General features: G+C 44.0%; 1 protein-coding gene across 6 annotated transcripts in view; it reads right to left on the bottom strand.

Moving 5' to 3' along the window:
* The window catches only part of Snx24 (sorting nexin 24), a 154,549-nt gene extending 138,308 nt beyond the window's left edge, over positions 1 to 16,241 (bottom strand). Inside the window, exon 1 of one of the 6 annotated variants that reach the window (XR_005496057.2) lies at positions 15,669 to 16,240. Coding sequence is in view for 2 of the 6 variants with exons in the window: in XM_063277476.1 (XP_063133546.1) it covers positions 15,669 to 15,728 (60 nt within the window). In the remaining 4 variants the exon portion in view is untranslated. Of the gene's footprint in view, positions 1 to 15,668 lie in introns of all 6 variants that reach the window. The other 5 variants (XM_063277476.1, NM_001008364.1, XM_063277477.1 and 2 more) reach the window with 5 other exon arrangements.
* Between the last annotated feature and the right edge of the window lie 4,571 nt (positions 16,242 to 20,812).

Here is a 20,812-nt window from a genome sequence, read left to right as displayed (position 1 = left end):
TTATGAGGAGCTCTGGTTATGTGGAGAAAAAGGCAAGTCTGGGGACGACAAAATGACTCGTTAGGTGAAGGGGCCTGGTGACCTGAGTTCTATCCCTGGAACCCACTTAACGGTAGAGGGAGAGAACTGATACACCTACCTCCCCTGCGACCCCCGACCCCACAAAAACACCAAATCAAAACAGAGCTTCCTACTCTCAGTGGAGAGCTGGTAAGAGGCTTCATGTGTGAGTTCCTTATTTTTAAATGGGAATCAATGACAGAGGAAGGAAGCCGGGTGAGGACAGAAACAGAAGGTGGATGCCCTGTGACTGACATTATACCTCACACAAGAAGAAAAAGATAAACAGAATTAATGGGCTTTCTGTTTGTTTTGCTTTGGTTTTTGGTTTTTTGTTTTTTAGTTTTGTTTTTTTTTTTTGTTTTTGTTTTTGTTTTTTGAAACAGCTCCAGCTCCAGGGCATTCAGCACCTTCTTCTAGCCTCATGGACACCTACACACCTACACACACCTACACACGCACACACACACACACACAGAGGGAGATAATAAAATCTTTTTTTTAGATTTATTTTTTATTATTCAACATTGTGTGTGTGTCTATATGTGTGTGTAGGTGTGTGTGTGTAGGAATGTGTGGGTGTGTAGGTGTGTGTAGGTGTGTGTAGGTGTGTGTGTGTGTAGGTGTGTATGTAGGTGTGTGTGTGTATAGGTATGTGTCTGTGTAGGTGTGTATGTAGGTATATGTGTATGTAGGTGTGTGTGTCTGTAGGTATGTGTGTGTAGGTGTATGTGTGTAGGTGTGTGTGTCTGTAGGTATGTGTGTGTGTGTGTGTGTGTGTATAGGTATGTGTCTGTGTAGGTGTGTGTGTGTGTAGGTGTAGGTGTGTGTGTAGGTGTGTGTGTCTGTAGGTATGTATGTGTGTGTAGGTATGTGTGTCTGTAGGTATGTGTGTGGGTGTGTTTGTATAGGTATGTGTCTGTGTAGGTGTGTGTGTGTAGGTGTAGGTGTGTATGTAGATGTGTGTGTCTGTAGGTATGTATGTGTGTGTAGGTGTGTGTGTCTGTAGGTGTGTGTGTGTGTGTAGGTGTGTGTGTGTGTAGGTATGTGTGGGTGTGTAGGTATATGTGTGTGTGTAGGTATGTGTGGGTGTGTGTGTGTGTATAGGTATGTGTCTGTGTAGGTGTGTGTGTGTGTAGGTGTAGGTGTGTGTGTAGGTGTGTGTGTCTGTAGGTATGTATGTGTGTGTAGGTATGTGTGTCTGTAGGTATGTGTGTGGGTGTGTTTGTATAGGTATGTGTCTGTGTAGGTGTGTGTGTGTAGGTGTAGGTGTGTATGTAGATGTGTGTGTCTGTAGGTATGTATGTGTGTGTAGGTGTGTGTGTCTGTAGGTGTGTGTGTGTGTGTAGGTATATGTGTGTGTGTAGGTATGTGTGGGTGTGTAGGTATATGTGTGTGTGTAGGTATGTGTGGGTGTGTGTGTAGGTGTGTGTGTAGGTGTGTGTGTGTAGGTGTGTGTGTGTGGGTAGGTAGGTGTGTGTGTGTAGGTAGGTGTGTGTGTGTGTAGCTGTGTGTCTGTGTAGCTGTGTGTCTGTGTAGGTATGTGTGTAGGTATGTATGTGTATGTAGGTGTGTGTGTAGGTGTGTGTGTAGGTGTGTGTAGGTAGGTGTGTGTGTAGCTGTGTGTGTGTAGCTGTGTGTCTGTGTAGGTATGTGTGTAGGTATGTATGTGTGTGTGGGTGTGTGTGTGTGTAGGTGTGTGTGTGTGTGTGTGTATGTGTAGGTGTGTGTAGGTGTGTATAGGTGTCGGGAACTGAACTCCAGTCCTCTGCAAGAGTGATCCATGCTCTTGATTGCTGAGCCGTCTCTCTAGCCCAGCTAGCCCATGATCGTGTATGTGGGCCCTCCTGCATGAAGACAATCCTTTACAGACACATCCACACAACCACCTGATAAAAGATGACTGCTCAACTTGGACATTTTTTTAAGGTGACTCTAGGCTGTGTAAAATTTATAGTTAATGATAACCAGGTCAGACACTGTAGAAAGTTAGAACATGTCATTGTGGTTCCTAGTTCTAATTCTGTGAGTTTCTTAAGCACTTGCCAGTGCGATATCTGACTCTGGGGAGGGGCTGACTTCACCTCTGAAGGAACTCACTTGAGGAACTCACTCAGTGTTGTCTTCATCAGAAATAAGAAACCTCAGCTAAATAGGCTGCCATGCCTTAAAAATGCTTCCTAAATCCTGCAGTGTATACAGAACTATCTTATCATACTTGACTAAGAGTCTCTAAATGTAGGATGATGTCACAGGTAAGGAGGCACTAGATAGAAGGAGGCCTGTCACTGGACGAGAAGGAATGATGGGCGGGAAAAAAGTTTGAAGGAAGAGGAAGAGACTAGAACAGAGAAGGCGTGACAGGACACAGGAGAGGGTGAGAAGCCATGGCAGGTGATGTTAAGATTCTGCTCTGTGTATTTATAGGTTTGTTATTAATGTTCCTAAGGGATGGATGGTACCGGGCTTTGTATGTTTAGGTGGGCAATTATATCTTGTCAAAGTCCTGAGTTTTAAGTTGCTTGTTGGTTTTTGAATTGATAGATGTTTAGGGGGCTGGAGAGATGGCTCTGACTGCTCTTCCAGAGGTCCTGAGTTCAATTCCCAGCAACCACATGGTGGTTCACAATCATCTGCAACACAATCTGATTCCCTCTTCTAGTGTGTCTTAAGAGAATGACAGGGTACTCACTTATATAAAATAAATAAAATCTTTAAAAAAAAGAATTGATAGGTGTTTAAGTTTGTTTTAAGGAGAGTAAAGAGACTACCCGAATCACGTGGTGATTTTCATCTATGGTTCGGAATTTAGATAGGGAAAAAATTGGTCACTACCTCCAAGTAGAGAGTTGTGATAAATGTCTGTAACACCGGGGAGAGTGAATGCAGACATATATTATAGAAGTTATTAAGGTTAAATAAAAATCTGTGGCTCCAGGTAGAGAGCTTAACAGATTGAGATATCTTGGGCAAAAGTCCTGGTTTGATATGTTGCTTATTGATACTGGAATTGATAGAAGGTATTTGGTTTGTTTTATGAATTACCCTGCTAAAGGCCATATGGCTCTTTGATGCCTGCTACCAAGGGTTTGTGGTTACTTTTGATATTTACCACAATAGGAAGCTCAAATTCTCTTAACGTGGACTCCACGGGAACTTTGGGTTCATTTCCTGATATCACAGAGTACAAAAGCCTATCAGGCTCATTGTTTAGCTTACTTCCCTTTTAAAAAATTGTTTAGTCTTCATGATGGGTGTGACTTTGAGTTTTATGGTTATATTATTACTCTGGGAGAGAGTGCAAATTACAAGCTTTTCTGGTTTCAGACTAAGGAACACAGTATTTTGGGAGAAAGATTTTGTCTTTGTGTTTTTAAAAAATGTGATTAGGCTCTGGAAACCTCACAGAGTCAAACTGATCAGTTTTGATAGAGGTAGACCGACTGAAAAATGTATTCAGGAGAATTGCCACACCTACTCCAGTAGAGTCTTTGTGACGTGAAGCTCTTGTGCTTTGTTTCTATCCAGAACAGAGGCATGTGCCTGGAATGGCTTGGCCTCCTGGAGGTCCTGGCCGTCTCCCTACAAAAAGATGATGACTGGGGTCTATGCTTGTGGTGGAGGTGCCTTCTGTGTTCTAGCCTTGGTGATCTTAGCAACTTTAAGCCTGTCAACAATATCTGATTTTAAGAATATAGCAGTGAGGGAAGATGGTCATGTACCTTTAGATGTCTCAGGAACTGAAAGTTCAGAGACGGAAACGTCTCACACCATCATGATCCTGATAAACTCAACGGCTGCAATGAATTCAACTGCTGTATCCATTAGCTCCCAGTAAATAGGAGAGAAATTAATTACAGTTACTAACAACATGACTGTTCCAGAAAAGCCTTTCCCCACTTTTGGAAAAGTTTTGTTTAGCATGATTCAAAATAGTAACAATTCTTTTAGAAAGATCATAGACAAGTTCCAACAAGTTGAACAAACTTATCAAGAGTTAACCATGGTTACAAAAGTTTCCTTACTATTCTGAGGGGCCATAAATATAGAGTTTAAACTTTATTATGACAAAGATAAATGCTGAATGCATACCTGGTGCCCACAGATCTGGCAGTATAACTGCAGTTTTTTAAACTATTGTTTGCAGTTGAGAACTGTTTCCTAGACTGTATGTTCAGCTTTCCTTCTTGCAAGGGACATTGGTAGGGTAATGAATAAGAGCTGGATGACTGCCAATTATGAGGTACCTGTTCTAACTGCTTAAATCTATGCCAAGAAGTAAAGCTTTTTGCAGCAGCACACACCTCGAGTTTGTGTCTGTCTGTCACGCCGAATCCGTTCTCTGAAATCCAAGCCTTGGTCCCTCTGCTGACACACTCCCCTGGGTGGTCAGCATCAGAGAATCAAACAAAAAGATATCTCGATTCTAAACTTTTGTCTTGAGAGTTGTATTTTACAGTGTGCCTACTTGGATTCCTGGTCTCAAGGACTTTCAGCTGGGTCCAGTCAGGACACATCAGCTACAGAATTTGCTTCACTCTTCCTACCCCTACCCCCAAGGATATCTCAATGCCCATGTACAGCTTGAAGAGTTATAGAGGAGTCGTCGCCCCAATTCCTTGGGGAGCTGAAAGTGGTTATTCTAAAGTTGTTTTTATGAGGAATTTAGAAACAGTTGTAATTTAACAGGGAGGAATTAGCTAGATTGAGTTATACAGTTGTAATCTCATTTGTTAACTAAGCTAAAATCATATCTTTGCTTTGATATAGAATTTATTTGTCAAAAAAATTTAAAAGTACAAGGTTTAGAGCCAGTCCTTCTTTTGTTGTCATTACAAACTTCTGAGTTGATTACACCTGTGAGTTAAGATTCAAATAGCAAAGTCATGGCTCTGAGTTTGTGAGAGTACTTTCAAGATAAAATTTAGGATATGGAGACAACAGTTCAGATTACCTTATATAGACAGATGGTTTTCAAAAACATCAGAAATACACAAAATTTGAGATTTAAAGTTATTTATCTTTTGTTGAGACATATCTGCTCCTAACAGTTACCCTTTGGTGGATTTAATGAAGAATGTGAACATCTCTACCTCCAGGTAAGGCAATACTTTGTGGCTAGGCAGCCACTACACAAAACTGCCTGTTTCATCTGTAGACTAATACTGTCCAGAAAAGGACAAATTGGGGTTGGGGATTTAGCTCAGTGGTAGAGCACTTGCCTAGGACGCGCAAGGCCCTGGGTTCAGTCCCCAGCTCCGGAAGAAAGAAAAAAAAAAAAAGAACAAAAAAAAAAATGGCCATTCTACCAGAAAAGGACAAATTATGCAGAATAGTTGACTGATAAACCCTGCCAAGACAGGGTGATCAGCCCTTCAAAATCTGCATTTCAAGAGTCTGTCAGTTGATTTTGGGCCAGAAGGCTGAAGGCTTGCGCTCACATGTTGCTAACAGGGGACTGTGCTAGTGGAGATTTGTCTCTACAACCTCTCAGTTCTGGAAGCCATGTTAGGCTTCCTATGTGTATAAATATTTGGTCATTCCCAGATTTCTGACAGGGTTGAAGACTGATTATAGTTTCATAGCCTATCAGGCTGTTTAACTCTGGAAATACATATTTTATTAGATATCAGATCGTATATGAGCTAGCCAAGATATAATATAGATTTTAAGCTTTTCTTCAGCTGGAATGGATAACTAAATGTTCTGTTTAACTGATATAGTGTTGGACTGGGTGTTAGATATATTTTATGCTTTTAATTACAACATGATAACAGTTGTACTGAGCTTATATTTGAGAGAAAAGTTTTTTTTAATTAGAAAAAAGGGTGAAATGTAGGATGATGTCACAGGTGAGGCAGGCTCGAGATAGAAGGAGGCCTGTCATTGGATGAGAAGGAATGATGGGCGGGATTAAAGTTTGAAGGAAGAAGAGGAGACTAGAACAGAGAAGGAGAGACAGGACAGAGGAGAGGGTGAGAAGCCATGGCAAGTGATGTTAAGATTGTGCTCTGTGTATTTACAGGTTTGTTATTAATGTTCCTAAGGGATGGATGGTACCGGGCTTTGTATGTTTAAGTGGGCAATTATATCTTATCAATTGGATCTAAGATTATTGTGTTGTGTGTTTTTTTATGTAAGGGTGTGAGTGTAGGAAAGTGTGCGGCTGGGATGTGTTTCCACCAAGATATCTAGCAGATATCTTGGGACACCTCGGTGCAGACCCAGCGAGGTAAAAGACAACAATACTTATATTAATTTTATATTTTTACAACATCTAAATTCCAAACACAGGATAGTATTTCTTGTAAGAATATTGCATTTCAGGGCTGGAAAGATGGCTCAGCAGTTTGGCTGATCCTGCAGAGGACCTGGCTTCAGTTCTGAGCACCACATGGTGGCTCATAACTGCTCATAACTCTAGCTCCAGGGCATCTGACATCCTTAGGCACTGGACATGCACTCGATGTACATATACAGATGCACGCAAATACATACAACACAGATACGTGCAAATACATACAGAAAAATAAAACTCGATCCTTCTGTATTAACTGTGCAATCCGTTTTGTTGTTTTGTGAGGTACTAAGAATTGAAGCTAGGGTCTCATTGTTCTAAAATTCTGATTATTTATTTAGTTTGTTTTGCTACCTGTGTGAGGGATCTGACCCGAGGCCAGCGTTTGACCTCTGAGCTACACCAACAGCTGTAATCATCCTAAGTTTGTTTACGTTCAAGAAGAACTTTTAAACTGTATTTTTGTCTTCAAGGGTAGGGATCACAGCTCACACACGCCTGAGATCATCACTCGATAAATATTTAATGTGTACTTCTGCTGCTCCCGGCGTGAATGAGGCACGGAGCCAGCTCTGCACTGTTAACAAGGGCTTCGTTCATCTTATGTGCATGCGATGGATGACTGACAGACCTGAGGACACTGTGGTCTCACTGTGTCCTGCTGCACTTCTTCCTCAGCATGTCTAAGGGCTGGGTGACAGGAACAGACTGGCCCTTCTCTCTGCTCCAGAGACTCACACTTTTCACTCCAACTAGCTAAGCTAGCCTTGCACCCTGCTTCAGTCACCCTGGCTCCCACCTGTCACAGACAGGGTTCTCTTATCACAGACGAAAGGCCATTTATTGCTCAGGGCTTCTGAGGCAAATGTCCCCTTCCCATAAGGACAGGTGCCCTCTTCCTCGTGATGCTGTCTACAGAGTCAACAATCCTTGTCACTATTTTGTCACCAGGTAGAAACCACTCAGTACAAAAGCAGAGTGGGAAGGACAGGCTCCCCCAGTCAACCTCAGCCTCATGCTTGAATTCTGTATGAAATGAGGTAACAAGAAGGCAGAAACCACAGTTCATTCAAAGGTAAAGTTTCTGAAGACACGGTTTCAATCACGTAGCCCAGGATGGCCTCAAACTCTCTAGGTAGCTGAGCATGAGCTTGAATTCCTGACCCTCTTACCTCTATCCCCCGAGTCCTGGCACGAGGAGCCCTACCACACAGCTCATGTGGTGTTAGGGGTTGTAGCATGGCTTGTGCATGCTACACAAACACTCTACTGACTTACACCCCTACCTCTGCATTGTTTTCCTTTCTACAGCCTAGGCCCTTCTCTCTGTTTTACATTAAACCACAAACCCACAGGGAAAGAACCCAGCACTCCCATTCCTCAGGTACACTTCTCTTTGCCATCTCTTTGCGGCAATCACTTCCTTCACCACTGCAGGAGCCCACCTCAGCTCCTTGTGTGCTTCATGAGCTCAGGATGCACACAATTCCAGATGTGAGAAAAAACTGTGTGCAAACCACCACAGTCAGCGCTGGTCAGTAACCCAAGATAAGCCTTTACCTCATGGTCTTAAACAGTGAGACAGTGCGAGATCCCTGCAGCTGAAAATCCTTTAGACCCCAGGGCAGTGGTGGCACCCACCTCTAAACCTGGCACTTAGGAGACAGAGGCAAGTAGATCTCTGAGTTTGAAGCCAACCTGTTATACAGGGCAAATTCCAAGATGGCCAGGGCTACATAGAGAAACCCTATCTTGAAGACAAAAAAAAAAAAAAAAAAAAAAAAAAGGAAGGAAGGCAGAAGAAAAAAATGAAGAGAAGAAAAAGATCCTGAGAATCACAATCCCAAAAGATTTCTGCAAAAATTCTGAAAACAGAAAGTCCCAATCCAGGGGCTGGAGAGGTAGTTCAGTGGTTAAGAGCACCGACTGCTCTTCCAGAGGTCCTGAGATCAAATCCCAGCAACCACGTGGTGGCTCACAACCATCTGTAATGAGATCTGATGCCCTCTTCTGGGGTGTCTGAAGACAGCTACAGTGTAGTTATATAAAGTAAATAAATAAATCTTCAAAAAAAGAAAAAAAAGGTCCCGGTCCACAGTTCCCACTGGAGCAAATGTTCTGGAAGAAGTTCTAGAGCAGTGGTTCTCAACTTTCCTAATGCTGAGACCCTTTAGTACAGTTTCTCATGTCCTGGTGACCCCTGAAACCATAAAGTTATTTTCATTGCTACTTTGAAACTGTAATTTTGCTACTGTTATAAATCCGCTGTCTCCATCCAGGCCAATCCTGGTTACTGATCAACTCTGCCAGACAAGTTAGGCTGTCAGATATTTCAGATAATGGGTGTTAGAAGGACGAGTGCTGCTGGTTGGGGCAGCCCATGCCTGTAATCAATCCTAGGATGAGGTCCAGGCCCAGGCTAAATAGTGAGTTCTAAGTCAGACTTGGTGGGCTACAAGTGTGAAACCCTGTCTCAGAAATAAAAAAACAAAAATCAAAAAACAAATCAAAACGAGGCTGGCTAGATGTCTCAGAAGGTAACATCGTAACAAGTACTTACTGCTAAGGTCACCAAGACTGACTCTGATCTCCAAGAAGCATATAGAGTGGCATGTTGTACCCACATAAACACACACACACACACACACACACACACACACACACACACACACACACGAGTAACACACATGATTTCAAACAAACAGGACTGGTACTATAGTCGAATGGTGGAACCCTATGCACTTCTCCTGAGAGCCACACTTCATGAATACAGCTCATCCATTCAGGACTTCACAACTGTGCCAACATGGCTACTATATCTAAGTGCTTCTGCTTGCAGGGCAGCTCTGTGTTTGTCTGTAGCCTGTTTTAGACAAGGTCTCACTATGCCACCCATGTGGACTCCAATTTGCAATCTTCCAGCTTCACCCTCCTAAGGAGCCCACCCTGTCTGTATCCAGCACTGAGTGTTCACTGCCAATCTTACTGTCCACTGTGGAGAGTTGACAGACTTTCTTATTTCTCAAATGAATTCTCTTTTAAAAACAAACAAGGCTAGGAGATGTAACAGACACAGATTCCTTGCATGCCCACGGCAACAATTAAAATGCAATAAATGCCTTTTAAAGAACTTTTAAATTACTTCTTCCAGAGCTGCATTTTCAAGTTTTGGGTCTTTCGAGATTTTTTTCTTCTAGACATTAGAGTCTTCAGTACTGCTACGCTGCAGACTTTCTAGAGCTGTGACCTTCAACCTTCCTAATGCTTGACTCTTTAATACAGCTCCTCAGGTGCTGGTGAAACCCAACTATAAATTTATTTTCATTGCTACCTCATAAATGTAATTTTGCTACTGATAGGAACTGTAATGTAAATATCCAACATTTCCAATGGTCTTAGGTTAGCCCCCAAAGGGGTCATGACCCACAGGTTGTGAACAACTGTTGTAGCGCATGGTCCAAACCCACAAAGGCAGTCAACTGTGCCAGTAAAGTGACAAAAAACTAGTGACTCAAATGCTTTAATTTTTACATTATAAAAGGGGAAATGAACGACATACCGAATTTCACGTTGCTACCTATCTGGTGATTGTTCTTTGACCATTCTTACCAACCATATATTTTAAAATTGTAAACGCTCAGCTAAGCTGGCACTTAAGACCTGACCATCCCTGGGCTGGAGGGATGGCTCAGTGGTTAAGAGCACTGACTGCTCTTCCAGAGGTCCTGAGTTCAATTCCCAGCAACCACATGGTGGCTCACAACCATCTGTAATGGGATCTGATGCCCTTCTCTGGAGTGTCTGAAGACAGCTTCAGTGTACTTATTTATATTCAATAAATAAATAAAATCTTTAAAAAAAAAAAAAAGACCTGACAATCCTCAGGCCCCTCAGACTGGTCTCTGCCTGCAAAGACCACCCAGTAGCCCCTGACACTTTGCCCCTTACAAAGAGCCCCGCCCTTTCTCGTCCAGTCCTCAGAGTCTGAGGTCTCCTGGGCCCCTGAGTGCTAACTTAAGTTTTAAGAGTCCCCACCAGCTTTCCCTCTCTCTTTCTAGCTCCTGTGGTGAGGGGCCATATTTCTATTTCCTGTGGTAACTAGCAATATTCCTAGCCTAGATCATTGCCCCCTCTAAACACAAAATCAAACAATGCTGTCCCCTAGCACCAAGCCCCAGCAGGCCCTCAAGTGAAATCCTCCAGCCTCCATTCCGGTCCTCATTTGGTCACCGTCTCACGGGCTTCAATCTATGGCCTGGCATCTGGAATAACTGTCGCCTACACTTCCTTTCCATGTTCAAAGCCTTAGAGCTCAGGTATGCAACATTTCCAACCTAGTTAGCCAAAATCTCTAGACAGACAGACTGAGTGACTTGTCTGTTACTGAGATCACACAGAGCTTCAAGTATACCCCGCAGATGTTCAACCCCTGAACTACACTCCCACCCTGTCAGGGGTCTAATGGCTCGATAAATTCCTTGATGTAGCTGTAACCCCAAACTGGCTATGGTGGGGCAGACCTGTAATTCCATCACTCAAGAAATGGAGGGTAGAAGATTCAGAATTCAAAATTATCCTTGGCTATGCATAATCAAATTAAAAGTCAGCCTGGGCTAAATAAGACCCTGTTTCAAAAAGAATAAATAAATAAATAAATAAATAAATAAATAAATAAATAAATAAATGTAAACCCCAACTTCAAGGTAACAGTATTATGAAGCAGGGCCTTTGAGAGACAGTTGGGTCATTCAGTCAAGGTTCCTAAATGGAAAGCGTAGCCATATAAACTTAGGATAAGGAGTGTGGTGCCCTTCCACCCAAGAAGGCACACAGATACCATCTACCAGCCAGGACCAACCCACTGCCAGACACTGACTCTGCCAGCACCTCCTCCTTGAACCTTTCAGTTTCAAAAACTCACAGAAAACGAATTTCTGTTACTCATAAACCAGCCGGTCTACCGGAATCGGAATCGTAGTCCAAGCAGCCCAAAGGAACTGATAGAGCACTTCTAAATGCAAAGCTCATCACGTTACTTCCTTCCCTAAACAGCTCCAGCCCTGGAACTCAAAGTTCACTAGCTCTTTTTACAGCTCTCAGCCTGCAGCTTACACAGTACTCAACCACAATCCCAGCTACTGACTTGAAATTCCGGTCTCACCAACCCCACCTAGTCCTCTAGGCTATTCATGCCTCAGGTCCCTGTGGCTCTAACAGGTCTCTGTGCTCCTAGCTCATCTGACAAGCTGAGTCATACATAACAGCTCTGTACCTGGACACACACTTTCAAACCCCAAGGAGTTCAGAGCCTGCAAAGCTCAGGCGTGAAGTCTTAGAGGGAAGGGAAACCGGGAAAACCAGGCCTCTGGGAAATAACATTTGAGTTTATCTGTTACAACAGCCTGCTTCTTCTCTGGAGATCCAAGTGACTGGGAGGTCTTTTTTTTTTTCTTCCCACGTTTATTTAGCTGGTGTATCTTGGAGTCTGAAATGTCGTTTCTCTCAATTTTTTTGTCATGTATTTTCTCTTCTTAAAATTCACAGGCTAGCAAAATGCTAATCAGTTCTCTAAGTCAGCATTCTGAAAGCTCCCTCCCCTACCACAAGCACAGCAGAAGTGGCCCACACAAGGCTCTACCAGACATTCTGGAACCCAACACTTCCCTCCCAGCTCCTAGCCTACTTAACTCCAGACCTGGAGAATCCACAAAGGGCAGGAACATCACCTTCCAGCCTTTAATTCCCTCTCAAGAGAAGACAAACCCAAAGTAAATGTCTGTTTACTTATTTTTTTAGACAGGATCTCAGTCAGGTTGACTCCAACTTACTGTATAGCCAAGGCTGGCCTTGGACCTCAGGTCCTCCTGCCTCCACCCCCAGGGCTGAGATCACAGGTAGTCCCACCATCCCCATGGTTCCTAAGAATATACTCCAGTGCTTGACCGCTGGGAGCAGCCAACTCTCAACCCAGAGAAAGAGAAGTTGCCTCTGGGTTTATCTCCTTACCAGAGGAATTGTTAGAATTGGTGATAATGGTTCTTTCTTTTTTCTTTTTTCTTAAAAATATAATCGCTATGGATCAAAGGTATTTTTTACATTAAAGTGTATACAGTTTTACCAGCTTCCTATTGAAGAAACTGTATCTGGGTTTTTTTTTTTTTTGTATCAGATTTTAAACTGTTCTTTCTTTCAGCTGAAACACCATTCCCAGTTCTCTTCCCAGAACAGAGGCACACAGAGTTAATGATTGTTGAGTGAATCATAGCTGCTTACCACTCTCTGGCAGAGAACAAAGTATCGGCTGCTTCACAAACTTTCAGAGAGAAAAACAAACAAACAAAAAAACAAAACAAAACAAAACAAAACAAAACCTAAGCAGATATTGTAACCTTCTGTCTGGCAATCTACCTAGCTGAGCTACATTTTTTAAAAGTAAACTTTTAAAGAATGCTCAAACTATCACTGTAAGTGAAAATTTCAAACTGCTAAGTTTATCCCCAAAAGGACTCTCCCGAATCACTTTGACTGGCAACTTGATGTCTGACAAATGTAGGTCATATACATTTTTACAGCATAGGTAAGGACTCTCTAGGAACATCCCCTCCCCCTCCCACAAAATGTTTATCTCTAGAGGCATGGGCCGGTCAACAACAGTGCTACCCATCTTGGCTTGTTCTTTTAAGTACCAGGTAGGATCTAAAGCTCTCCAAGACACATCTACACGAGGATGCTTAAATTGTTTACAACTTCGAGGCTGTGGACAGTTAGAATGTTGCAGATTCGGAACTAATGTTGTCTTGGGTTATCATGTTTCCTGAATAGCCACTTCCCACCTGTGTCTGACCCAGCATTCTTTTAACACTGTAGAGACAGCAACCTTCCCCCAAGCCCAAAGTTGAGAACAGCATCGGACAGCACTGGAGACCTTAAGCACGGGTTTTTCCCATGGCTGTTCAATGACAGACCAAATGTATTTGGAAGATGCCTCGGTTTATGACTAATTTTTGTCTCATGACTGTAAAAGCTCCTGTTATCACTTCCAGGGTAGGGCATTCCATATATACCCAGGGCTTGGTCACTCAAGTCTGGACCAGAACAGACTCTCTCTTGTTCCCTCTGGAATGAGGCTGTATTTTGATTAGCTAGGTCTACCTCTTCAGACCATTTGTGGTTTCTACTTAACCTCTCTAGCACTGAAGCAGTAAGAACTGCCATGTTCTTTTAACACACAGCCATAGTCACTGAGTGCTATCTACTTCCGGGAGGAAAATTAGGTTCTCAAACGAAAGAAATTCAGGCTAGATAAGGTTGTACACTAATAGGCTGAGACCAGAGGATTGCTTTGACTTTGAGGACAGCCTAGGTTACACAGGAGACTATCTCAAAGAAAGAAACAAACAAGAGGTGTGTGTGGCGGAGGGGGGTGGGGGGGAGGTTAGCTCAGAAGATAAAGGCATTTGCAGCTAAGTCTGAAGCTAAGTCAATTTCAGAAACCCACTTGCTGGGAGGAGAGAATTGATTTCAAGAAGTATTCTCCGACTTCCACATGTGAACTGAGGCACATATGTATGCGCGCACACTTACACATCCATGTAATGCAGTCTTTAAGTAAAGAAAAGCAAACAACTGCAGTCGTGGGCGGAGAAGCTGGATTACACCTCTTGTTTGTGCTGGTAATTACCCTTCCTCTTGGGCTGCCAGAAGCCCAAGGTCTTTAACAAAGAGTCTTTTTACCTTTAAACCTCCCAAAACTGCTGGTGTCAACAGGAGACATGGGATTTCTGGAAGAATTAAATACGGCCAAAGTTTCTGCTCCTTGGAATGGGCTCCAGTTCCAATGTGTGAAAACTGAGGGGATTTATAGAAGAAAAGAATTCTGCAGAATTCAGCTGCCTCTCCCCAGTTCCTGACCCTGGCGTACACTTTAGTCACTTTTGGGGAACACTCAGGCATCTTCTTTTCAGGGAGATTTAGTTTCCACTTTGAAAACTTAAGGGTTTAAACAGAGTGTCACAAGACAGCAGCATAATTTAGAGGAAGGAAGAAGGGTTAACACACTGCCGGGATGACATGTGTGGATGAGTGAGTAACACGGCATCCAGGCTGCTCCCTGCTAGTATTCCTCCAAACCTAAGTACTCCCACAGATCCTGAAGAGAACATGGGGCAGCACACCTATTCTTAATTCTCAAACAACAAGACACACCTTCCATCTGTTGAAGACTGACTACTCTGGAGGTGGAGAGGGTGGTGCATGCCTCTAGTCCCAGCACTCCAGAACTCAGGAGGCAGAGCCAGGTGGATCTCTGAGTTCAAAGCCAGCCTGGTCTACAGAGTGAGTTCCAGGACAGTCAGGGATACATAAACCCTTTCCTTTCCTTTCTCGGGGAAAAGAAAAGAAAGAAAAGAAGAAAAGGAGAGAGAGAGAGAGAGAGAGAGAGAGAGAGAGAGAGAGAGAGAGAGAGAGAGAGAGAAAGCAAAGGTCTTATTTATCAACAACATCTCATCTGGAGCAAGCAGTAGAGTGCATCACAAGTACTGTTTGATATTTCACAAGAAACTCTACCCAATGCATCGATAGAAAAATACAGCCCCTACTCAACAAGAGAAGAAACTAGGTTTGTCTGTCTGGGGCATGATCTTTCTATTCAATTTCCCAACAACTGCAAATAAACTCTTGCAAGTTCCAGCCAATCTGAAGCATTTCTCCGGATCATAATGGCTATCTAGATGGAGCAGATTAAATTTACTAGGAATTCAACCCAACACTTCACTCATTGAACTTGTTCCTGTAAGGGTCCAGAGCTGGTCTCTGCAATTGTTTCTACTCTGAGCAAGCTACCTGTCTCGAATTTCTGGGAGATTCTGGGTACAGGACATGTGCTCAGGTAAAGCACCTGATTTTGCCGTTTCATGCCATTGAAGAACTAAGAAGAAACAAACTCTAAAAAAAAAATCTGAAAAAAAAGTCAATCCATGTGTTATCTTGGCTAATGAGCAGCCACAAAAATGTTGGGGTTTTTTTTCTTTCTTCTTTTATTTTTTTAATTTTTTTGGTTACACGTTCTCTATCTGAAAGAACCTTTCAGAACTTGCAAGCCATCAAGAACCTGCACACAGCCTCTCAGTCCACACGCAGAGGGCAGCCAGGCGGGCGGGTTCCCGAAGCTCCTGAGGCCGCGGGCGGCGGAGGGGGAAGGGATGGAGCCCAGGGGGGCGCGCGCTGAGGAGGGGCACCCGTCTCCATGACGACCTCGCGGGTGGCGGAGGTGGGGGGACTGCAACTGGGGGACCCGCGGGGACCGGCCTACCGTGTAGCCGCGCTCCAGATCGCTGTCCTCGTGGCGAAAGGACGGGATGTAGACCTCCATGGCCGCAGCGGGGACGCGCCACTCACCGCTCCGCCGCACCGCGTAGGCCGCCCCGCCTCCCGCTCCCTTCTCGGCGCGCGCGCGCGGCGGGAGGTGCGCGGCCCGGACCTAGGTCGGCGGCGCGGGGTTGGCGGGCGCGGGTGGCGTGGGGCTCCGCGGGGCCGAGGTGTGGGGCCTGCAGGGCGGCGCGGATCAGCTGGGCCCGGGAGGCGGGGCTTGCGGGCCGGAGTCTGCATCGGCGGGTGTGCGCGGCCACGCGGGGCGCCACCCGGGTCGCTCCAGCCCTCCGGGCTCCGGGGGTCTGCGGAACGCCACCCCAGACTGGGAGGCGACGGAGGGTGAAAAACGACTGCGCTTCGAGATGCTGCCCAGCTTGCTTCTGCTTTCGTTCTGACCGGCAAAGCGTGCCAACTTTCACCGGGGCTCTTGTGATGCGCCCCTTTCAAGCTAAGCCTTCTCAGCCTGCGTATGGAACCGCACAGCCTCAAGGTGGCCAGTGCGCGCTCTAGTTCCAAGGCATTCACTACCTCTGAGAGTCTGTAAGTGGATAGGATGGAGGAGGTGGTTGCTTAAAAACCTGGTGGTGACCAGAGGTGCTTGCACCTCTGGCTGGAGCTTAACAGCTTCAGTAGTTCAGGAAACTTGGTTACTGTTACTCAAGGAAACTGAGTTTCTTAGGTTAGAGCAGAATTTGGAAGAAACTTGTGGGACACTAAGATGTGGTGTGGTGGGTTGTCAAGAACAAAACTGACCAGCCAGAGGCTTTCTGGGCGTCGTTGAACTCAACTCACTTTGCCCTTGTGGGCAGAGGACATTGCAGCTTAAACTCTATAGAAGATGAACCCTAAATCATAGATAAAGTGACCTGGGTTCTTGCTTTAAAAGTTGTCTGCTGGGGACTTTAACAAGTCCTTTTCCAGCGCCACATCTGAAGAGGCACTCCTCTTACCCAAACACCTATAGCCTCCGGATGTGATCTCTTAACCTTCACCTCCTGATGGAATTCCACAGTCCCTTGGTCCCTGCTGATTCAGAAACTACTTTATAGATTACCTTGGCCCCTGGCAAGTATCACATGGTAATGTGTAATTTCTCTGTCTTTTGGGTACATTTTAGAGAGAATGCACCACTCCTCCGAGAGAATGTAATCAAGATTGCAATTGCCTTTAAACAAGGGTAGGGTGTGATGGTCCTCGCCTTTAGTTCCAGAACTAAGGAAGCAGAGGCAAGTAGATTAAATGTAAATTCCCGGACAGCCTGGGCTACAGAATGAGACCTTGTCCAAAAGAAAAACAACGACAGACAAAAAAGTATTAGAGCCAACGACATGACTCAGTGGGTAAAAGCGCTTGCAGCCAAACGTGGTGACAATACCTGGAACCCACATGGTGGCAAGAGAGAACCAATTGCACAGATTGTCCTCTGATCAACACACACAGCAAATAATAAAGAAACGCACAGTACTTCCTACCCTGGTTAATTAATGTTTTTGGCAGCTTGGCACAAGCTCAAATCAAATGGGAAGAGGAACCTTCGTTGAGGAAAGTGCCTGTATCAGATTACCAGTAGAGAAGTCTGTGAGGGCTTTGTCCTTGATTGCTAATTGATATAAGCAGAGCCAGCTCTGGGCAGTTGGTCCTGGCTGGCATAAGCAAACAAACTGGCAAGCCGTGGGAGAGTAGCAAGACCTCTGCTTCAAGTTCCTGCCCCGAGTTCCTGAGTCCCTGCCCTGACTTCCCTTCACATGGTTTACAAGTTAAAATAAACCCTTTTCTCCCCAAGCTGCTTTTGATCATAGTGTTTTTTAACAGCAGTAGAAACCAAACTAAGATACTTTTCTGTGGTACTATATCCAGTGCACTTTTCTAGAAGACTTTATAGAATCTAAATACTTAGACAAACTAGTGGAGTAGAGAAGGCTTCGTGTCAGGTCCTGGTGAGGAAGTGTCCCCTACAACACTTGGCAGTGGGACTTACATTCAGGAACTCAGTAGTGCTAATGGATGGGTTGCGTTTTGATATCTTAGGGGTTTTGCTTTTGTAGTTGAATTGTTTGTTTTTTAAAACAGAATCTCACTATGTAATCCAGGCTTGAGTCAAACTCAAAATCCTCTTGCCTTGCCCTCTTGTTTTGTGACAGGGATCATAAACTGCCCCCCACCCCAACACGAACACGAACACACACATACACAGGATACTTCTAGCTACCAAGAACAATAATATCTATCTCCCCACCCTTTTTTCTTTTGCTTTAATTTTGCAGCCAATGCATTCAATTTTTCTCCACTTAGTTAAGGTTGTCTGTAGGTTTGTGTTATGTAGGCTCTCCTGGGTTGAGCTGAGTCTCTTCTGGTCATTGTTTACTCAGGGCTTACAACATGAAGGGACATCAAAGGCCCTATCTGTATCTGCTGAAATGGCCAAGTGGTACGTCTCCAGGTCTAATAATGGGTCTTAGTAGTTGCTGACTTGAATATGCTGGAATATTCTAGCTTCCCAGAGGCTCCTCTTACATCTCCACTCCCAGACAAGATTGTGGGGCATAACCTTTAAAAAGAAAATGAAATGTATCGTGGTGAATTCCGTTTGCAAGTATTTTATGGAGAATTTTGCATCTATGCTGATCAGGGGTAGTGGTCTATACTTTTGTTTGTTTTTTTTTTTTTTTTAATCTGGTTTGAGTATCAGGACAATGACAAAACATTCCCTTTTTCTTTCTTTGGTGAGGGGATGTGGCCAAGGTTAGCCTGAAGCTGCGTAACTGAGTATAACCTTGAGCACCTGGTTCTCCTGAGACACCGTCTGACTACAGGCTTGGCCAGCCACACCTGGTTTATACAGCTTGCGTGGCAGAGGTCTTCCATTTGTGGAATGAGTTCTGTTATAGAAACAATTGATGCTTATACCCAACTAGCTTAAATATAAATGAGACTTAGACTATGGGTATTTTTTTAAGGTTTATTTATTTTATGTATATGAGTACGCTGTAGCTGTTAGACACACCAGAAGAGGGCATCGGACCCCATTGCAGATGGTTGTGAGCCACCATGTGGTTATTGGGGATTGAACTCAGGACCTCTGGAAGAACAGTCAGTGCTCCTAACCCAAACCATCTCTCCAGCCTGATTATGGTTATTTTATTTCACTTTGACAATACTGGGGAGGGGGGATATAACTCCTAATCTACTTTTCAAGGTGCTGGCCTGGCTACCTCCCCAGCTCTGTACCCCAAATACTGATGTTTCTCCTGGCCATGTGCTCATGGTCCATCTCCCCTCATGGCAGCTTCCTCCTCCCCTCCTCTTCGCTCTCCTACTCCTCTTCTTCCCGCCTCAACCAGGTAACTCAAAACCTATCTACCTCTAATTTCTCCAATCGGCTGTAGCCAGTTATATTTAACCAATAGTTTTAGGTTAAGAAACAGGGTTCGTACAACAAGAGCTTGTAACCGTGAGAATTCAGCCTTAGGCCTTTAGTTAGAGAATTTGGCATTACAATACACAGCAACAGACCCAGCCGCAGCCTTACGTAGTTGTTTTCGTAGTTGTTTTCGTAGTTGTTTTCGTAGTTGTTTTCGTTACTTCTCTTCCTTCCCTTTCCAATCCATGCAACAGCTTGAGGAGCATTAATTAGCATTTGCTCATCAGAGAAGTCTGCTGGGAAACTCTTACCGCCTCAGCCACACTGCACTCTATGGATCTATTTACCTCAGGTCCTCTGGCTTGAATTTTGATAGGTTGTATGTGTCTAGGGATGTACTCATTATTTCCCATATTTTGGAATATCAGTTTTCAAGTGCTTCTTAATGACCTCTAGGGGTTCCTCGTTGGTAGCTCTTGTGATGCCTCCTTTTTGTTTCTAATATTTGTTACTTTGTTTCTCATTTAAGTATTTCTTTGATTCATTTAGATGAGGTTCTTCAATGTGTTTTTTTTTTACTCTACAATACTAGCTCTCCTTGTTTCCCTTATGTTTTGTATTGTTCTTTTAGTTTTCATCCCTTAATTTCTTCATGGATCCTTTTAATTTTGTTCTTTCTACCGCTTTGGTTTTTGGCTTGTTTTTGTACATCATTAAGCTGTATGTGCCATCTCCGATTGTTTTTTGGCATGTGTTTGTGTGGTGTGCATACACATTCACTGGTGTGTGGGTACACACATGTATGTGCATGTGTGCACACATATGTGGAAATTTTAAGTTGTATTGTGGTATGATGTCTTCTTCAGTCACTCTCCATTTTATTTCCTGAGTCTCTGGAACTCACCAGTCGCAGATAATGTAGCTAGCTGACTTGTTCCGTCCATATTCTGTCTCTGCCTTCTGGGTTCTGGGGTTAGAGGCAGCCACCATGCCCGCCCGGCTTTTCTGTGGGCTCTAGGCATTCTTATCCTGTCAAGCACTCTAACCTGCTAAGCCACCTTCCAAGCCCATCAGTACTTTTGAACAGAAGTGCTCACAGCTATGTACTTTCCTCTTTGAACTGCCTTTGTTGTCTCCCACTGCCCTGCTAAATTGTGCTTTCATTTTCATTTAACTGTTGCAGGTTCTAAGTTTCTCCTCTGATTTCTTCCATTCAAGACTGATTTGTTAAGTATCTACGTGTTTGTATATTTTCTCTTGCTTTCTAATTCTAGACCTCCTTCATCGAGGAGTAAATTGCAAGAGATTATTCTGATTTTTTTCTTTGCTTAATATCTGAAAATGTGATTGCTGAGGGCCATGTAGGAGGAATGACCAATGTCTTTGGAACTCATGGAATGCAGTCCATGGGTTACAACAGCCACATGGGTAGGTCTCAGTGTGGCACACCCCCCCCCCCAAGAACTATGTGTCCTGAGGACTTTATGCTGTTACAGAGTTCTGCTCTGCTTCCTGCACTCATGTCCCTCGTAATCTAAGAATTATATGAAAACTTTAAGGGGGTTCACTGGGCAGTATCTCTGGCATTCCCAGTACCAATCTCTTTCAGGCATTGCTGCTGGAGCAGATTCATGATTCTAACAACAGCCTAGGAAAGAACTAAAAGACGTAGATTGTCAACAATGACTACCCTTAGAAAACATTTGGAAAATAAAGTTGTTAGT

This window comes from Rattus norvegicus, chromosome 18 (assembly GCF_036323735.1).
Source record: "Rattus norvegicus strain BN/NHsdMcwi chromosome 18, GRCr8, whole genome shotgun sequence".
In the NCBI taxonomy this organism is placed as follows: domain Eukaryota; kingdom Metazoa; phylum Chordata; class Mammalia; order Rodentia; family Muridae; genus Rattus; species Rattus norvegicus.
This window is presented reverse-complemented; position numbering and strand designations above follow the sequence as displayed.